The following is an 18,230-nucleotide window of genomic DNA, read 5'->3' on the forward strand; positions in this document are numbered from 1 at the left end:
TGCCTTTTTTATCTTTTAGAGTTGTAAGGTTCACCTCCCAAAGCCAAAACTTGAGGGTTCTTTTCTGGGTGAAGAAACCACTAGCAAAGTGTTCTTGGGTCTGCAGCCTGTGTCCAAACTGTGCTACAGGGTGGTGGAATAGGTTTGTTGCAGGGCTGCCTCAGGAATGGTTCTCACCACCGCAGCCTGCCTGGGAAATATGTTTAGGTTTCATAATAGGAGGAAATTCTTCCCTGTGAGGGTGGGGAGACCCTGGCACAGAGTGCCCAGAGAAGCTGTGGCTGCCCCATCCCTGGAAGTGTCCAAGGCCAGGTTGGATGGGGCTGGGAGCAACCTGGGACAGTGGAAGGTTCTTTAAGGTCCCTTCGAAACCAAACCATTCCATGATTCTATGAAGGAATATCAAGCCAATGTGCTTTGATCTGTGCTAGGGTGTTTTGAGAGTGGGGATTTGGAAACTTCTAGTTTTCCATTATTTTAATATGCACTCCATCTGACAGCATGTCTGACACTCTCAGAGTAAACAGAGAACTCTTTGCAACTTTTCTCTTTAGGACAGCGAACTCCTGACATTCAACATCTCCCGGCACCAGTCCTGGTGGAGTGAAAATGGCCCTGGCTGTGTAAGGAAGGAGGCTTCAATGTCTGGTATCAAGGGGCTGGATAACCATTCCTACATCTCTGTTATCGGCTGTGCCCTGGAGTACCGCTACATCGAGGTCATGCACAGCTCCTTCCAGATCCTCATTGCGGTGAGTGCCTCACTGAGGGGCAGCAGTTCCTGAGGAGATGCTGTTTGGCTTTGTTTTTTCCCAGGCACAGAGCTTGGCCTGTATTTTCCACCACTTTCTGTATCGTCTGATTGCCAAAGCCTCTGTAAATGTGTTTTGTTTGATTGTCCTCCTGTTCTCTCTTTCAAAAAAAATATTGTTTGAAAGAATTGGAAATGGGTATCAGCAACCTGATGCCTGAAGTAATGCATCTGTGCAACCATACAATAACAAATGGTCCTGAGTCCCTGTTGGGGTGTGAGAATTCATGTTTTGACAAGGACAGAGACCCTTCTGGAGGAGGGTCAACAGCAAAAGTTTTGACGGAACAAGAGGAAATGGTGTCAAATTGCACTGAGGAAGTTTAGTTTGGATACTGGGGACAATTTCTGCACAGAAAGGGTTGTAAAGCACTGGAGCAGACTGCTCAGGGAAGTGGTGGAGTCACCATACCTGAAGTGTTCAAAAAATGTGTGGGTATGGCACTTGAGGACATGGTTTAGTGATGAATGTGGCAGTGATGCTGGGTTGATGATTGACCTGATCTTAAAAGGCTTCTTCCAACCTCAATTCCATGTTTCTGTGAAGGATTGCTCTTACTCCCCATGACTCAGTGATGGGTGATGGAGCACATACCTGCACAGTTGTTGTGAAGGATCCCCAGGAAATGAGATAAACTTTTAGGAGGCAGTAAGCAGCACATTTTCCTTCTGCTGATACCCAAGATACATTCACTAAATGTTTTCATCCACTCTTTCCTCATCAGTGTCTTCCTCAGGCTTTTGAAAGTACTCTGCAAAAATGCAGTGTCCCTAATGTTCACTGTTAATTGTCTCTCACTTGCCTGTGAAATTAACTGAAACAAAATGTCCATTGTGTCCCTCGCTTTGGTGGTGCTCTTGCATTTTGTAGCCCACATCTCTAATCTGCTTTGGGTTGTTATTTTGGGGTTAATGGCTTTAGTTACAAGTGTGAACTGGGGAACCATTCATGTTTTGGCTTTCAGTTTTGGCTTAAAAAAAGAAAGGCAACTTGCCCTGTTTAAATGCTGAAGGATAACACAGATTTTTCAAGTTTCTGGAGTGCCAAGTACTTCTCTGCACGTTTTTGGTAGAGCTTTCCACTGTCCTGATCCTGCATTTCCTATTAGCTGGGATGATCTGTGTTACCCAGTGAACTGCAGGGAGGCGGGAAGGCTCAGCCTCCTTTCTGGTCACAGAGAAGAGGCAGAGGCAGAAGCTCCTGTTTCCTGAGTTGGATGGACTCCCTGGCACGTGTGCTGGCTGTTAATATTCCGTCAGTTCTCCTTTGGGGAAGATGATCTGCATGAAACTGTCTGTGAGCTGCTTCATGGCTCTGTGTGAGAAAGGCAAACCTGTGTGTTCAGGAGAACAGAGCCTGGTGTCTTTTAGAAAGGGCTATTAGGTGGAACAGGATCGGTGGTGTACCTAAATCTGGTGAAACAAGGACAGACTTTGCAGTCAGAACATCCCTTTTTAAAGCACAGAGGTTTCTCACTCTTAGAATCCTTCCTGAACTCCTGAGCTGGCACTGCCCCTGTGCCCTGGGCTAGAGGTTGAGCCAACAAATGGTCCTGAATTTGTTTGGAGTCGATCTTTGGGTTTTGGCAGCTTACTGACTTAGGCACATGGCCCTGGGCTGAGTGATCACACTGATACATAGCACCCACTCTCTGGCAGTGGCTTTTCCTTTGCTTCTTCCCAAAGGCACTTGACAACATTCTCTGTGCATCTGCAAAACACCACTAAGGGCCAGATGGGGAGACATGAGGGAAATATAAGACAAAATAGGATTTAGGGAAATATTTTGTCTCTCTCCCTGAGATTTAAGGTGCAATAAATGTTTGGATCCTAAACCCTGAAAATGGGGTTAAAATACTTGTAGGCAAGAAACCCATGTGGGCTGAGCTATGCAGTGAACTAAATTTCTGCTTGTCCTGTAATAAAAGCAGAGTATTGAAGCCCCAGGTCTGTAACTGCTGCTGGCTCTGAAATGCTCATGTAATTTTGTCATGTAGTGGGAGAAATGGAGCTTTTCCTCTCTGCTTTGAGGTCAGGCAAAAAGCAAGTCTTCTTTCTCCCTCAGACCTTGCCTGAAAGCAGTCAGCTGGTTCTCTCCCTTTTTACTCTCTGAGGGTCAAACTCTTTGATCCCTGCCAGTATCTTTTTCTGTTCTCTTTATCTCACTTTGAGGCAGGTTTTATTACAGGCAGCTGTCCCCAGAGTGCTGGCAGGTACAGTGCTGCAGACAGGCAGGGACACTGATCAATTGTAAAAAAACACAACCAGCAACTTGAAGGCTCAGGGGATGCAGCAAGAGACATGACCTAGTTCCCTCCTTGCCTGAGAGCAGAATAGTCAGTTCCCTGTTAGGAAGGGCAAGGGACAGGCAAAACTGTACTTTCAGTAGTGTGTTTTTGCTTTGTCTAATGGTTTTTAGAAGTTGTGGGGTGGGGGGGGGGGTGTGTTCTGCTTTGTTTGGTTTTTACCCCAGATACAGCACTGTGAAATCCACGCTGTTTGAATATGCCGTGCCCAACTGTGAACACTTTCTTTTGTTTTCCTGGAAGCTGAAATGCCTTGAGACTATTGAGGGACTGTACTGCAGTGTTGTGTACTTGGGGCAAGGCTCCCTGAATTCAGTCTTGCATGCCAAAGCAGAGGGAAAGCAAACCTGGACCCATATGGTGAGCACAGTGTTGGCTGTCAGCTTGACTCCTGCTGATTCTATCATCCTGCTCCTGGGCATACATTTGAAGATACATAAGGTCTCAGTCTGCTTTTGCTTGGAGCTTGTCTGTACTCCTTGAAGGCAAAAGCAATTCCTTTAATCTAGAATGCAATCAAATTTGGGCATATTAGTCACCACACATGATACAAGTTGCTGTAGGGCCCAATAGGAAAATCCTCAATGCTTTAGCACAAAGCACATTGGAGAAAAAACTCCTTGTGGCAACATCTAAAAGTCTTTACTGGTATAGAAATGAATTGTAAAGATAATCCTACCAAACCAGGGAGGAAATGCAGCAGCAACTACTTTGTCAAGACAAGACTCTGCTTTGCTTTTGCCTTAGCGAGAATTCATCTTGCATGTCCCCAGCTCGCCAGCCAGCAGGGGCAGGAGCGATTCCCAGCTCTGAAATACCTGGCATAGCTCTGGGCTGTCCATATGGTACTTCTGGGAGTGGGGAGGGTTCGGCTTTTCCTGAGGCTCCGCTGAATGGGGTAGAAATTGGAAATGTCTTCCCAGCCGCCAGAACTCGCTGCCCGCCTGTCTGTTGTTTTCACTCAGACTGACAGGTTGGAAGGTTCCCAGGAAGGCAGCAATACAAGCCTTGACAGCAGATGTTATGTGAGAACCAACGCACAAGAGATGCCTTCCTCTTGGCAGAAGGTAGATTTTCAGTGGTTGAAATTGCATCCAAAGAGTAAAGAAGGTCAAGGAATTAAAGGATTTTGATTGCCTCTCTTTGGCTATCTGGTCACAATAGCTCTTTTACAAGCTGGATTTTTGCTTTCTCATAGCAGACTTCTCTTCATTTCCCCCTCTTGCACTGATGACAGTGTTCACACTTCATTAGCTCTGATTAGAAGTGAAACCTAGAGTGCAGCTGCCCTGAAAGAAGAGACTTTGCACCTATTCTCTGTGGTGGAAAAAGCAGTGGAAAGTTTGTCTATTGAGAGAAGAGCTGGAGAATCTTCATTAGGACAGAGGTAGACTAAAGCTAAGATCTTACACAAGTAACAGTAACACCTCCTAAAATTTGCCTTCCCATCCTTGATGTATTTTGCACACTTGCAGCCAGCTGGTCCCTTTCTCCAGGCTTTTCTCTAATTTACTGACTCCAGCACATTAGTTCAATGCTGCTGTTTTATGAACAGTTTTCAACTCTCTATTAAAAACTGAACTTCAGAGGACTGAGGGGCAGGGGAATGCTCAGACACATGTTTTCCTCATTCCCTTTGAGCACACTTGTCTCTTCCTGCCCTATTTGTTTGCCTGCAGAGTGCTTGGGACACCCCAGCTCCATCCCCTCTTGTGGGGCAGTGTGTGCGTTCCCAGGCTGACAGAGCACACCTGCCCTCGACATGTGTTCCTAATAAAAAGCATAATCGGATCCTTCTGCAGCTTGGAGAAAGCTGGTACTGAACATGCAGAACAAGCAGAGAAACAGCAGCAGAGGCTAAAGCCCTAGAACATTCTTTGGGGAATTAGAGCAGAGGCTTAGTGTCATTTTACATCGCTGACGTTTTCCCTCCTCTTCGACCTCCCCAATGTAATTTGCAAAGATCCGGGAATTATTGGTATTTCCCTGGCATACAGAGCTTAAACCCCTCCTTTGTATTGAAATCAGCACCCAAGATGGCACTTGGAGCAAGGGTGAAATGATTCCAAATTGTTGGCCTCTGTGAAGCTTCCTGTTCTGTGTTAATCGCAGATAAACTGGGTGACGTTTGGGGGCTCAACACAACATTGTCAAAGATGCAGTCAGAAGGGAATTTCTGGTGTCTCTTGGAGTCTGCTCATTTCACACTCCTGCAGACTCTTCCAGGAGAAAGGACTGGACAACAGGAGCAGCATTTCTCCTCTTTAGCTATATTTCATTCATAATTTATTCCAGAGGTGAGACATGGGGATTCCCATGAGTTCAGTTAATATTACCGCAGGCCTGGGCCCTAGGGTATATCACCGTGTCCCGCAGCCATAGGGAGGAGGAGGAGAAAAGATCCAGCAGGCAGGAATTGTGCAGCAAGATTGATTTATTTAATTATTTTACAAACTCTTTTATAGACTTTTTTTCTTCATAGTCTAATTGGACAAAGGACCAGCCATCCCTTGGGGTGATTGGCTAAAATCCTAAAACATCCATTGTCAAAATATTTTTCTACTATACCATAAACAAGACTTTTCAAGGTTGCAGGTGTTTGGTTGTTTACATTCCCTGCTACCTCTTCTGTGAGAGAGAAAAATCTCTCACGGACTTAGAAAATAACAAGAAAATCCTCGCTAACATCATTTTTGTACCTACAAGTTAATCCTTGAGATTATTTATTTTGAGGTTATTTAATTACAGATGAATCCTTTAGAGTATGTAATTACAGTTTAGGTCAGCACATAAAAAAATGAAATTCATATTTATGTTGTACATCTCTTCCCACCTTGCCCCTTAAACTCTCCTGTTCTGGCCAGATCACAAGACAAAGCTTCTTTGAATAAAAAGTTCCATTAAATAAACAAGTTTTTTTATTGATGAAACTCATTTAAAGAAGAAATGAATTATAAAGTCAATAAAAAGTAAATTTTGAACACTAAGCAGATACAAACAAAGCCAGGAGCTGGAAGAAATCACAAAAGGAAACCCTCCCTTCCAATGGAGCTGGAATTAGAGATTCAGGGAAGTTCCCTTAATTCACTAGCTGTTGGTTGGTTGGTTTGTTTTTCTGAATGCAAAAAGTCACCTTAGTCATAAAGTGAAAAATGTATGGGGTGAGCAGAATGATGGTTGAGGGTTATGGGGCATTAATTTCTGAGCAAAACAAACTTCCCTAGTCAATCGCAGTGCTTGGTGCTTCTGAACCGTGAAAAATGTCCAGAGCTTTATCAGGTTTGCTGTGACAGTACAGCTGATAATCCCTCCCAACTCTGCCCATAAACTGGGCAGGTAAATCATTTTCATTGTTAATTCCATCAGGAGTTTCCTGGCACAGGTATCACATAAGATTTGCATCTATGTGTTATAGAGTATAATAACAGTGAGTAGATGTAGGGCTGCCACTTTGCATGGCTGTTAACCCAAAGTTCCTACTCTGAGAGGTGATGGGAGATCTGGGGAGGGAGAAAACCATCCTAGAGTTCCTTTGGAATCACGGTTTGTATTCAGGATGCATCTTTTCTGCTTGGATATATTTGTGTGTGTAAATTGCATTGTTTGACCTGGTGTAAAAGACTGGATCTTGCAACTATATACATGCTCAAGCAGGTACAGAGGATGTGTGCGAGCACACTCCTAATTTGTTACTTGGGTTCAAATGCCTTTATGCTGGAAATGAGAGTGTGCAAATGGGTGATTGGACATCTCGTGGAGTTCTGGGACGTGCAGAAAGCATTCTTGTTTTTCCAAGAGCGTCTTGGAAAAACATCTCAGCCCCGGTCCCGCAGCCCAGGGACGAGCAGGTGCCTCGGGGCTTCAGCACCACGGCCAGAGCCCGGGCCGGGCCGGGAATCCTGCGCTCCTTTGGGTTGGGAAAGCTGTCCAAGATCGTCGAGTTCTCCCAGTACTGCTAAGGCCACCACTAAACCTGTCCCCAAATGCCACATTTACTTGTCTTTTAAGTCCCTCCAGGGATGGAGTCGTAGGGAGCAATAAGGTCCTTCCTCAGCCTCCTTTTCTCCTGAGCCCCCCCAGCTATTCCTCATCAGCCTTGTGCTCTGGACCCCTCCCCAGATTTGTTGCTCTTACCTGCCCAAAAACTGCCACAAACTTCAGGAAAGAACCCCAGTCTCCAGGTTTTATGTTAGCACAGTACAAGCAATAGGAGAGAGGAAAAATCTCTGATATTCTGTTTGGTTTTGCTTTGTCTACCTCTAAACAGTAATAGTTCTACTCTGAGACAATTCTGAAAGGCAGCAGGTACAATTAGATTGGCCATTGCATGTGGCCAGAGGATTTATTTTTCCCTATAGCTCACAGGAACTTAGCCTGAAGCAGCCTTGGTTTCAGAAATGCCCAGCAGAGGAATGAGGGAGGCCCCTGAGCTACCCTTCCTCCACTGAGGTTCTGGGATGTGCTCCCATAAGGCTCACCCAAGAGGAAAGGAGTGAGCTGCCTTCTCTTTCATATGATTATAGAAAAAACTTCAAGGAAAACAATGGTTTAGTGATGCTACAAAAACATTCCATTTCCTCCCAACGAGGCATGTTTTGTCAGGGAGAGCTGGAGAAAGCACAAATGTTGTATAACTCCCCAGCAGAAATCTCATTATCTTGCCTTTTGTTTTCGGGTGTGATGTATTTTTCTGTCATATTAAAAATGAATGGACTCTACTTTTCAAGCCCTCCCATGCATCATTCTGTCTCCTCTTGGAGTGAGTCACTGTGTGCTACAGGCTGACTCCTGTTCCCAGGAATTGAGTTCACAGTGGAAAACAATTATGCCTCACAATAACTTTACTAACACAGTTACTGTCAACCAGGATCTCGCTAAGCAGGGTGTTATGTAAAGATGTAAAATGAAGGATGGGGAGGATATTTGATTAACAGGAAGAGGGCAAAGCAAAGTAAGACCCTGCTGCATCTGGAATGCTTAACTCCCATGGAGTTTGTTTCTGTTTAGGCTGAGGAACACCTTGATACTGAGGCCAACGGAGGCAGCTCTGATGCTTTAGAGCTTCTACAAACTACTGAGTTACTAAAGATTTTGGTGTCTCTGAACATTTCTGCCAGTATACCACCATTTTTATGGTTAACTACTCTTCTGTCTCACCTGCATAAAAACTACTCACCTCTTATTGGTAATTTACCCCATATGACAGAATGCTCAGAAATGCTGAGCCGATGAGTTCTTGTCCTGACTCTCAGTGTCTCCTGTCCGTTGTTGTCTGTCCCACGAGGCCCTCTCCTGTATCCCCATCACTTCTTACAGAGAATTAATTTAGCACAGTAGTTTCAGTTTCAATAAAGCCAAGCCATGCTCTTACCAATCATTCAAGAAACTGAAGGTGAGGATGGGTCTTGCAAGTTTTCCTTCTTGAGCTTTGGGTGTGCTCCCTCAGTGCCTGCCCTGACACCTACACCTGCCCCCCGCCTACAGCAAATGTGACTTGGCTTCACAATTACAGAAATGCTGCCAAGCTGAGTGTAAATAGTGGCTGTTGAAGTTGTGCCCAGTGGGTTCTGACCAGGCTCACACTGGCTGATGCTAAAATGATTTATTCTCTCTATTTTCCAGCTGGTGGGCTTTGTGTACGCCTGTTACGTGGTTAGTGTTTTTACAGAAGAAGAAGACAGCTGTAAGTATTTATCAACAGATCCCTTGGCAAAGGTTTTAGTAAATTTTATTTCTCTCTCAGATGTTCATCTGTCAGGACTGAGCTGCCATCAGACTTCTTTCCATCTCTGCCTCTGTGTGTCATGGCACTAACTACCCCTCAAGGCTCAGCTATTTTTACAGTGAGGGTTTTTTTTCCCTGTGTCACTCTGTGTTAGATGCTGTAATTCTGCTACACTTAGAGCATAAAAAGAGTTTGGGTTTGGCTTCTCAGCTGGACTAAGCTTTAGAGAAGCTGGGCAGCTACTTCTTTTCTCAAGCTCATATAGCCTGAGAATAATGGTTCTGAAATATTACTGCTGTGATTAAAAGCACCTACAAAAAAGCTTTCAGCCCAGGGCTCGAGCAGGAGACCTGCTGAGCCTCATGTGCCACAAGCTGAGGATGAGCAGAGCATGAGAGTTCTTGCCAAGAACCAATCTGACCACTTAATTTAAGAGCAGGGGAAGTGCTGTATTTGAATTACGAGGAGGAGGAAGGAGCCAACTCCGTCGTGTTGGGTACACAAATCTCTTCAGTGACAGTGAGTCACTGTGACACGTGTCAGGGTAAAGACTCAGAGGTCTGTGGGACCTGTGCAGGTATCCAGTTGGTCCTGGATTGCTTTGCACCTCTAAAACTCCCTTTGAGACCAATAATTTTACAAACAGAAAAATGGATGCAGAGAGTTAAAATACAAAGTTCGGTTTGTTTGGCACTGTGTTAGGTCTAGGCCAGTTTACTCCAGCAAAGGATCTCATCCAAAAGTTTTACATCCAAGTATCAATTCTTCTAAGGCATTGATTAGGTTTGTGCAAGTAGCTTTGTTGTTTTAAAGAGCAGCTGGCATCGATGAGAGCTGGAAAACAGCAGCTTTGAACTGAATATTTAAAAGTATGTGAAGAATGTGTTTTCATAGGAGCGAGAGGAGATGCATTACTTATCTGCCTCGTCCTTATGTTTTTTTCTTCCTTCCTTCCTGCCTGAACTCATTCTCCTGGCTTTATTGATCATTCCTTTAGAGCTTGGCAGTGCACTTAGAGAAGGTGCTACATTATAGTAATATTTTTTTAATTAGGCTATAGCTCTTCTATTAGCTAAGTAGCTCCATTTCTGAGCCCCTGCTGAATATTGTAAAGCAGTAGCTTGACAGAACTCATTTTTATAGTAGGGGTCTGTTAGGAGAGACAAAAACATGGAAGGAAGCTTTATCTAGGAAACACAGAGCTGTTAATTTCAGGATATGTATTTTTTTCCCCACTAACAAATTCACTTTCCCTCCCAGTTTCCCAGCTTGGAGTTAAAATGCCAGCTTGAATAATTAACAATGACAAACCATCAATATTTCACACTCACAGGGGTAGATCCTTCCAGTGACCTGAATAAATTTGAGCTGCGTTTTAATTTTCTGTTCCATTTGTGGTTTCCTTTAAATGTTGCTTTGATATGCAGCATGAAGTAATTATAAGTGCTGAGGCACATTAATCAGGAAGCTCATGCTAACGTGATTTTCATGAGAAAACACAGCAGTAGGGATCTACCAATGCTGAATTGTGGGCAAGAATATTTTAGATGTGCTAATGCAATGTATTGTATCACAAGAAATCACACTTAAGATTTTTCTTTCAAGTGTCTTGGATTTTGAGTGCCCTCATGCTTGGGTGTTCACATGATAAGCCTTGTGTTGGTTCAGGGTACTAGACAGTTACTGAAAATTGCAGTTCTTCCCAATTCTTCCCAATTTAGGCCTTCCACAACTGAGATAATAAAGTTAGTATTTTGGGGTTTTTTAAGTGCAGCCGGTTTGGATTTAAAAATCCTCAAATGCTTTCAAAAGTGGCTGAGAAAAGGTAAAGTTTCACTGAAACTATTTGGGAATTATCCCAACAATTAACTTAGAACCTCTACAGATTTCACCCATTACCTGTCAGTTGTCCCAAAATCACAGTATCAGCATGAAGCTCTCCAGCAAGATGAATTTGTCAGAATCTGTTGTCCTTAAGAAGTCTTTTAAGAAGTTTGGGTTGTTTCACATCCAATATATTAGTAAATACTTTTTTCTATTATTTGATCAGTAAAAATCCTCAGACCTCTTCCATCTTAAATTTAAAATAATAGTGCCACCTTCAGGAAAGAAAAATAAGCAGGCACTTAAATAGTTAATAAAACTCTCCAGTTATTTTTAAATGGCACTTGGACAGGATGGTTTTCACACTTCCATACAAAATGCACTAACTTGGCACCAAAAAATGATCCAAACTGGGTCTATTTGAAAGGGTTTTGGCAAGGCCTGCGAGGTCAGTCACAAATCACAGCACCTCACACCCCTCCTGCCCTGACTGTGCTGGCCAGCTCTGTGCTGCAAGCTCGGCCTAAAGTCCAGGGAACTGAGACAGCCTTGGAAAATTCTTCCCTGGTTACTAAGGGAATTGTCACTTAGAACTCTCCCTGCTGAGTTACGCTGCCCTTCCGTGAACACTGGAGAAGGGAAGCATTGTTCCTACTTGTACTCAATTCAAAGAAATTGAGTTGGCAGAGGGGATGCGAAAAATACCAGAGCTGAAGATAACGAGGTGGTTGCAGTTTTCCAAAGCTGCTGTCGTCTTGCAGGAAAGACAAGTGGGGCAAGAAAATTCCCCCTTCAGTGTATAACCTTCACGGGGAGTGCTGTGCTGCCAACTTCTCCCTGGCATTCGCTCAGGAGCCGTTCCCCAGCTTCCTCCCCTCGGCTCCACGCGGAGCAGCTCCGGCTTTGTCTGCTCGCTCTCATGTGCGGTCACAGCGTGGGGGAAAGACCCAAGGAGGCTTCTCTAGAGTCCTTTGTTAGCTCTGCTTTAAGTTTTGCGTTAGCTGAAATCTCCTCTTTGGCATGCTTGCCCATCCCAAGAGATCCCAGAAATCCATACCTGAAAAATCATTTTTCTGTTCCGTCACTAATTTTTTGTGTTTATGCCATGACATGCACCAACCCTTCCTTTCATTTCCTTTCCTTTCAACTTTCTGGCCATGTTTGTTTGTTTGTTTATTTGAGTTTCGATTTTTTTTCAGTTGATTTCATTGGTGGATTTGATCCATTTCCTCTCTACCATGTCAATGAAAAACCCACCAACCTTTTGTTCAAGCAGACATACCTGTAAGTATCATCTGTGCTAAGAGACTCCACGTGCTTCTTGGTTTCATGGCTCAAGGGTACCACAGGTTTGGGTTTTTTCTTCTTGGCAGGTTGCTTTCTCCAACAGGCTTTTCAGGCATGGAAGGAATGAACAAATGGACACCAGGGGTGAAGCTGCCCTTTCTCAGCTCCAAAATAATTTTAAATTCTGTTGCCTGCAAGAACTGAGCCTTCCACGTGTGGGGCAGCCCAAGAGTTCAGCTGAGAGCAGGGAGCAGAAAGGGGAGTTGTCCACAGCGGCTTCTCTCATACCAATAAATGAAGAGCCACTCTTGAAGTCCCATTTCTGCACAAGATCACAATTTCACTCTGTCCACTTAAAAGCTGATTCTTAATGAGATTCTCAAACACAAAGGCCAGATTTGTCTGTTTAAAGCAACAATGAGATCTGAGCTTATATTCCTTAAATTGATCTGCAAAAGGCAGTTCAACACATGGAAGTTTTTTTACAGCAGCTGCTGAGGGAGGCTGTTTTTCAGGAACAATGTTACCAGAGAGTCCTGCCAAAAAGAAGGATGTATGTGAGGGTGGTGGAAAAGAGTGGGGCTGAGGGGACAAAAACTTCCCTGAGGTAGATTGGTAGATGAGCCCCTCTAATTTCATAAGGACTTACTGCCCACTTCATCACTGCAGCACACGATCAGGAATACAAGTAATTTTTGCAAAGCCATTGAATTCCCTGTAACTTTGGGAGTTCTATAGTGTTATTACAAGGGATGCTACAGGAGATTCAATATTGATTTCTCACAGTGGGGTGGAATTTTTCATAGTCTGCAGAAGCTGTGCAGCTTTAAGCAGCTCCCTGATTTACTAGCTTGATGCAGCAGTGTGCTGAAGAAGCATCACATTTTACAGTACAAGGTGTGGGCTGCTTTTTTCTTAAAATGACCAATTCTGCTTGTGAAAAAAGCTATCACTTCCAAATGAAGATTCCTATATGGGGAGACTGGAATATGAAGAGAAGTTAGCAATGCAAAACTTTCTCCCAGGGCCTCAGTAAGATGGGAAGCTGCTGCTGAAGTCCACAGATAATTTTGTTGTTCCTCACTCCCATTCCTCAGCCCATCACTTCTCTGTTGATATTTTCTGCCAGCACAAAATAATATTTCTCTCAGGCCAACAGGAGGTGAAAACAGCTGCTGAGCTGTAGATAATGTGACCCTCTATAAATTTCAGTAGCCACCAAACAGCAATCTTTGTTTATTTATTTCAGCCTTACTATTGCCTTTTTTCCACATGTGTGAATGGTAGTGAGGGGAGGAAGGGATAATTGATTCCCGAGCTGTGGTGCCATGGAGCATTGCAGGCTGGGGCACTGAGTGCCAAATGCCCTTGTCCTGCTCTCAAAATCATTTAGTGATGACTTGAAGGCTTTTTTGTTTTTGTTTTTTTTTTTTTTTAATATCCTGTTGAGGAAGATGAAAAACAACAAATACATCCAACTTATCTGGGGTGTAAGTTTATAGAAGAGCTAGGGATCAGGAACATGGGCTTTCTGGTTTGAACTCCTTTTTGTTGATGGAAATGCTGAATGCACCCAAATTTATTCTACAACTGATCACTTGGAGCTGACTGCTACCAGGAACTTTCCTTTTAGGATGGCATCACCCCCTTGTCTGCACTCAGCTGCACTCCTGAGAATGCATTGTCTGGGCTCCCACAGCTCTCTAACAGGATCAGTTTTCTTCATTCCCTAATGGAATTATCCTGTTCACTCCAGTTTTACCTATCTTTTTCTGATGAGACCACACTCTTTCCTCCCCACTGTTCCCTTCCCTGCATTTTTCTCTAGTCTCTCTTCTTCATCTCTCCAAATTTATGAGTTTTTAGAGATCTGAGACTCCACAGAACAATGACATGAGCTGCTAAATTCAATATTCAAACTGTGCACCCCAGTTCTGGCCTTCAGCTTCCAGCCACAGCACTGAAAGAAGTTCTTAAATACCTTTGCCTCCTACTAGGAGGAGAAAACATCTCCCCAAACAGTTACTGATAATAGATATTTCCACACCATAATCCAGTTATGTCCCAGCTTTATCATAATGATCTCCCTGACCTCGGCTGCAAGCCTCCAGTTAGTGGAAAACCTCACAAATTTTCAAGTCAGGTGTTACTTTTCTCTTTTAAAAAAAGCCAACAACAACAATCAACCATCATTTTGTACTGTTTTTTACAAAGGCAAGATTTAAGTGTGCTCATCTCAAATCACACCTTGAACACTCACACAGCAACAATGATATTCTAAAAGTAATTTTTTTCAGGTTCCACGACTGCTTTTGCTCCACATTTCATTGACTCCAGGGGAGTTTGGTTGTGATTGTTACTGTTTGAAGTCACAACCTTACATAAAAGAGGCTCAAATTAACATGAAAAAAATTGTTCTGGAAGTTTTACTGCCTAAAAGAATTGCCTTTAATCTCACTGCTGATTACCAATCAAGGCACCACACTAATTATTTAATAATAATAATATATTAGGACTCTTGGTGGAAGCATGTTAGTCTTCAGTGCCTGAGTTTCTGTGTCAAGATACTTACCCAAAAGATAGTAAATCACTTCTTGAAAGCCAGAGGCTAAATGAGAATATTTCCAATGAGTTTTTAGGAAGGAAGGGTTGAACTCTTCCCCCCCCCTCAGCTGAAGCTCAAGTTCAGGTTGTGCCTGCTGGTGCCACTGTCTCCCTTTGTGCTGCACAGCACAGGACCTCAGCTCTGGGTTGCTTTTCTTCTTGTTTGTTCATTTGTAATAACAGAATTCTCATCACTTGAGGCATAAAAGCATTTTTGCACCGATAACTGTGGAAGTGTTGGCCGAGTCAGCTTTGGCATTCCTCACTCAAGCTGTTCTCTCTGAGCCCCCTGCACTACCTGCCAAGTACCCAGAGCATCCTGAGCATGTCAGCACCTCCTGCCTGCTGAATCCTTTCAGTCTCCTGACATCATTCTCCAAATTCGTTTTGTAAAGCAGCACTGTGCAATCTCAATTATAAAGCAGAATAGCCTCAAAGTGTGTTTTTTACACAGCTAAATCAGGAACCTGCTGGATGACAGGAGGTACTCTCTGTTTATTTAAAGGTACAGAGATGAGCACTGGATCTTCCTGCCTTTTAAAACTGTGTTTGTAAGGCCAAGCAGTGAACTGCACAGCTGTGAGTTTCCAGCCCCTGACACTGATCTGGCACCTCAAGTACTGCATCACATTAGGGCCTTAAAAGCTTTAATTTTAGTCATGTAGCCAGATTTTATGGACTTTCCTTTCCTCAGATCTACCAGTGGAAAGGGCCCTGTGTTAACACAGGGTGTGACTTTTATCAGATGGAGACCTCAGTATTGACAGGGCAGCAACAGGAGGCATTGGTTAATTGAGGGATCTGAGGCTCCAATTGCCCACTTTAATGGTCCCTCATCAATCTTTTGTGGGGCACTGTCTGCTGGCCACAGGCATGAAGCAGCTGTGAGCATTAAAGGACTTGTCCCCATACAACCATCATCCCTTACTGGCTTAAAGTGGGTTCTTCAATACACCAAAGTAGGTTCTTCAATACCAAACTTTGACAACCAGAATAATTTACAAAGGAAACTTAAACAGGAAAAAAATACCACTTTTTTTCTGAGGAGGAAAAAAAACCACAAAACAAAACACTTCTGCTTCTCTTTCTAGGTAGACTTTTTCCCAAACAAACAACATGAATTTGCAAACTCTTTTGATCATCCTGAAGCTGCATGTGTAAGAGGTGATGTTTCAAGCCAAAAGCATTCACTCACCTTTACTGCTGGCTCCAAAAGTAGATCTGCTTATCCTGCTGCACCTACACAAAAAGCACATCACCGCAATTTCAAGAAGCTCTTTTATCCTAGAGATGACCCTTAGCTTTTTAAGTTCCTAACCAAATTTTATGCAGCTCCAAACGCTGAGGATCCATAGATCTAACACTCGAGCCTAACTGCAGCATATTCAGGTCTGACATATGCATAGCATTCTTTCCAGGCTTGAAGACTACTTAACCACATTACTTCTGAGCTCTCAATCCTATTCCTCATCTGTAGTCAATTATATTTAAAAGTCCAGAAGACAAAAGAAAAAAGCTGTCCTCATTATTTCCACACCCTTTCTGTTACATGAAGAAAGCAATTGAGTACTTGCTCCATACTCACATCCTGCCTTCACCTTTTTCCCCCTCTTACAGGCCTGCGTAAGTGAAGAGGAGCCAGAGGATGGATAAACCTTGCACTCCACCAAAGGTGCTGCAGGAAACAGTCCCCTGGGGCCTGGATCTTTGGCAGAGGAAATGCAGGATGGTGAACTCCATTCCATTTTTTTGGTCCTTGTCTTCTTTTCAAATGCAATGAATGTACATCAAAGAATGGCCACACAGTTGGTTTTTAATTCTCCAAGTGCCCTGACAAACCTTTCCTACCGCAGTCTGCTGGTACTGGCCCAGAAATGGCACAGGCCTGAAGACCTCTGGCAGAACAAGTTCACCAAGAGCCTCTCTCAAGAGCTACAGTTGAAGTCGGAGCTGCTTCCTTGCGCCATGGATCCAGAAAGAAGGAAGCACTGCATAACACCCTGGGACATTTCATATGTTCTGTAGTTAGTTTCCTCCCCTTTTTCTGAACAGAGCCTAAATCCCCTAACACAACTTCATCTCCTCCCTGCCTGTATAAAACTAGGTGGGGTCTCTTTACACTTGAGTTACTTAGGCATTGTTGAGTTTTAAGTTATAGATGAGAACTCTTCCCTTCCTCCTCCCCAACCACCCAGGACTCCCTTGCTCATTCTCTGTAGACGTGGCAGTAGGCATTTGTCCTGGAATTCAGTGCTCTGTGGCCTAACTCCTGTAATGCTGAACAGCTGAAAACTTCTTCACTCAGCAGGGAGCTTCTCCCCACTGCAACCAGCCAAGCCATTCCTGGAGCAGCTGTAGCTTACTCTGGGTCTGCCCAGCTACATTAAATTAACCCTGGTGTAGCCACATATGCAGCTGAATCCTGCTGCAGGACACTGGAAAAGACCCAGTTCCTCATGGATCAGAGGTGGGTTTGCACCTGCCTTCTTCACCTAGAGCCACACCTATTCCGTGGTAACATCAAGATGGAAGAATTTCATCTGTGACAGGTTTTTCGAGGGGAGGGAAAGGGGCTGAAGGGGGAATGTGAGTGTAATAAAGTTGCATTAATGAGCTGCAGCAATTAATTAAAAAAACAACAAAACCAAGTCAGTTTTGTTAGCTATGTCTCCCAGCATGTTAAGTGTCAAAAGCAGAGGAGGAGCACTTGTCAGCCAGCCCTGGCATTTTTGGGTTGCTACTTCCAAGTGCTGTTGTAATTCATTATTGACTTGCCTAATCTTCTTGGGATTACTTGGCATTTTTTGAGAAATGCTTTTCAGAAGGGTCAAGCTAGAAGCCATGCTAGGGAGAAGTGTGAGGGAAGAATTAAGAAAAAAATAAAAACATTAAGTGCTAAATCTTTTTTTTTTGTCTCATTCCAAGGGGCCCAGGAAGCAAAATCATCTTTTATAAACCCAAATGTATAAGCACTAAGAGTATTTTTTGCTTCTGTGTGACTTCTATTCCAGATACCCAAACATCCTAAGTTTTGCTTGAGTGCAGCTGCAACTAAAAATGTTGTTTTCTGTAGGGTCTTTTTTCCCCTTCTTTTAGCCACCAAAAGCCACAGCTTCTGACTGAGCAAAACAGACAACTAGTTTCATCCTAGTTTAGTAACTCAAAGAAAAAAGCTCGACCCTGACAGCTCTGCCTGACAAAACACAACTACCTCCCTTATTAGTAATATTATGTCACTACCAAGTTAAGAAATATCAGTGAAACACAAGCTACTCTCCATTTTGAGATCCCACACAGCAGTGTGCACACACCATTAACACTTTCTCTACCTCTCCTTTATTCACTTCCTTTCTGTATCACACTCATTCCTGCCTGCCCACCTGATGTTCCCTGGAGAGGCAGGGAAACAAAAAGGAAAAGAATACACATCCTCTATTCAATGAGATTTTCCCATGAAAGATTTCATTTGTTTGGGTCTTTTTAAATTAATCTTTTCTCAGAAAGCACTGACTTCACACTTTTTGGTTTAATGTGATTTCTTTTCCTCAGAGAGAGTATTATCAATCAGATACCAGGAGGTACCAAAACCCAACGCAGATGGTAGAAAAAGCACAGTTTCAGCTCTGGACAGGTGAAACATTTCACTGGTAGTTTCAGGAAGCAATTCTTTTAG

The 18,230-nt window shown here is 43.5% G+C and overlaps 1 protein-coding gene across 3 annotated transcripts in view; it reads left to right on the forward strand.

The window, feature by feature from the left end:
* NKAIN4 (sodium/potassium transporting ATPase interacting 4) overlaps nt 1-17,457 on the forward strand; it is a 50,681-nt gene extending 33,224 nt beyond the window's left edge. The window contains exons 4-8 of one of the 3 annotated variants that reach the window (XR_007207225.1): nt 555-752; nt 8,740-8,800; nt 11,866-11,950; nt 15,649-15,721; nt 16,175-17,457. Coding sequence is in view for 2 of the 3 variants with exons in the window: in XM_048321933.1 (XP_048177890.1) it covers nt 555-752; nt 8,740-8,800; nt 11,866-11,950; nt 16,175-16,184 (354 nt within the window). In the remaining variant the exon portion in view is untranslated. The remainder of the gene's footprint in view (nt 1-554; nt 753-8,739; nt 8,801-11,865; nt 11,951-15,648; nt 15,722-16,174) is intronic. The other 2 variants (XM_048321933.1, XM_048321936.1) reach the window with 2 other exon arrangements.
* The last annotated feature ends 773 nt before the right edge of the window (nt 17,458-18,230 follow it).

Source organism: Corvus hawaiiensis, chromosome 17 (assembly GCF_020740725.1).
Source record: "Corvus hawaiiensis isolate bCorHaw1 chromosome 17, bCorHaw1.pri.cur, whole genome shotgun sequence".
NCBI classification, from domain to species: domain Eukaryota; kingdom Metazoa; phylum Chordata; class Aves; order Passeriformes; family Corvidae; genus Corvus; species Corvus hawaiiensis.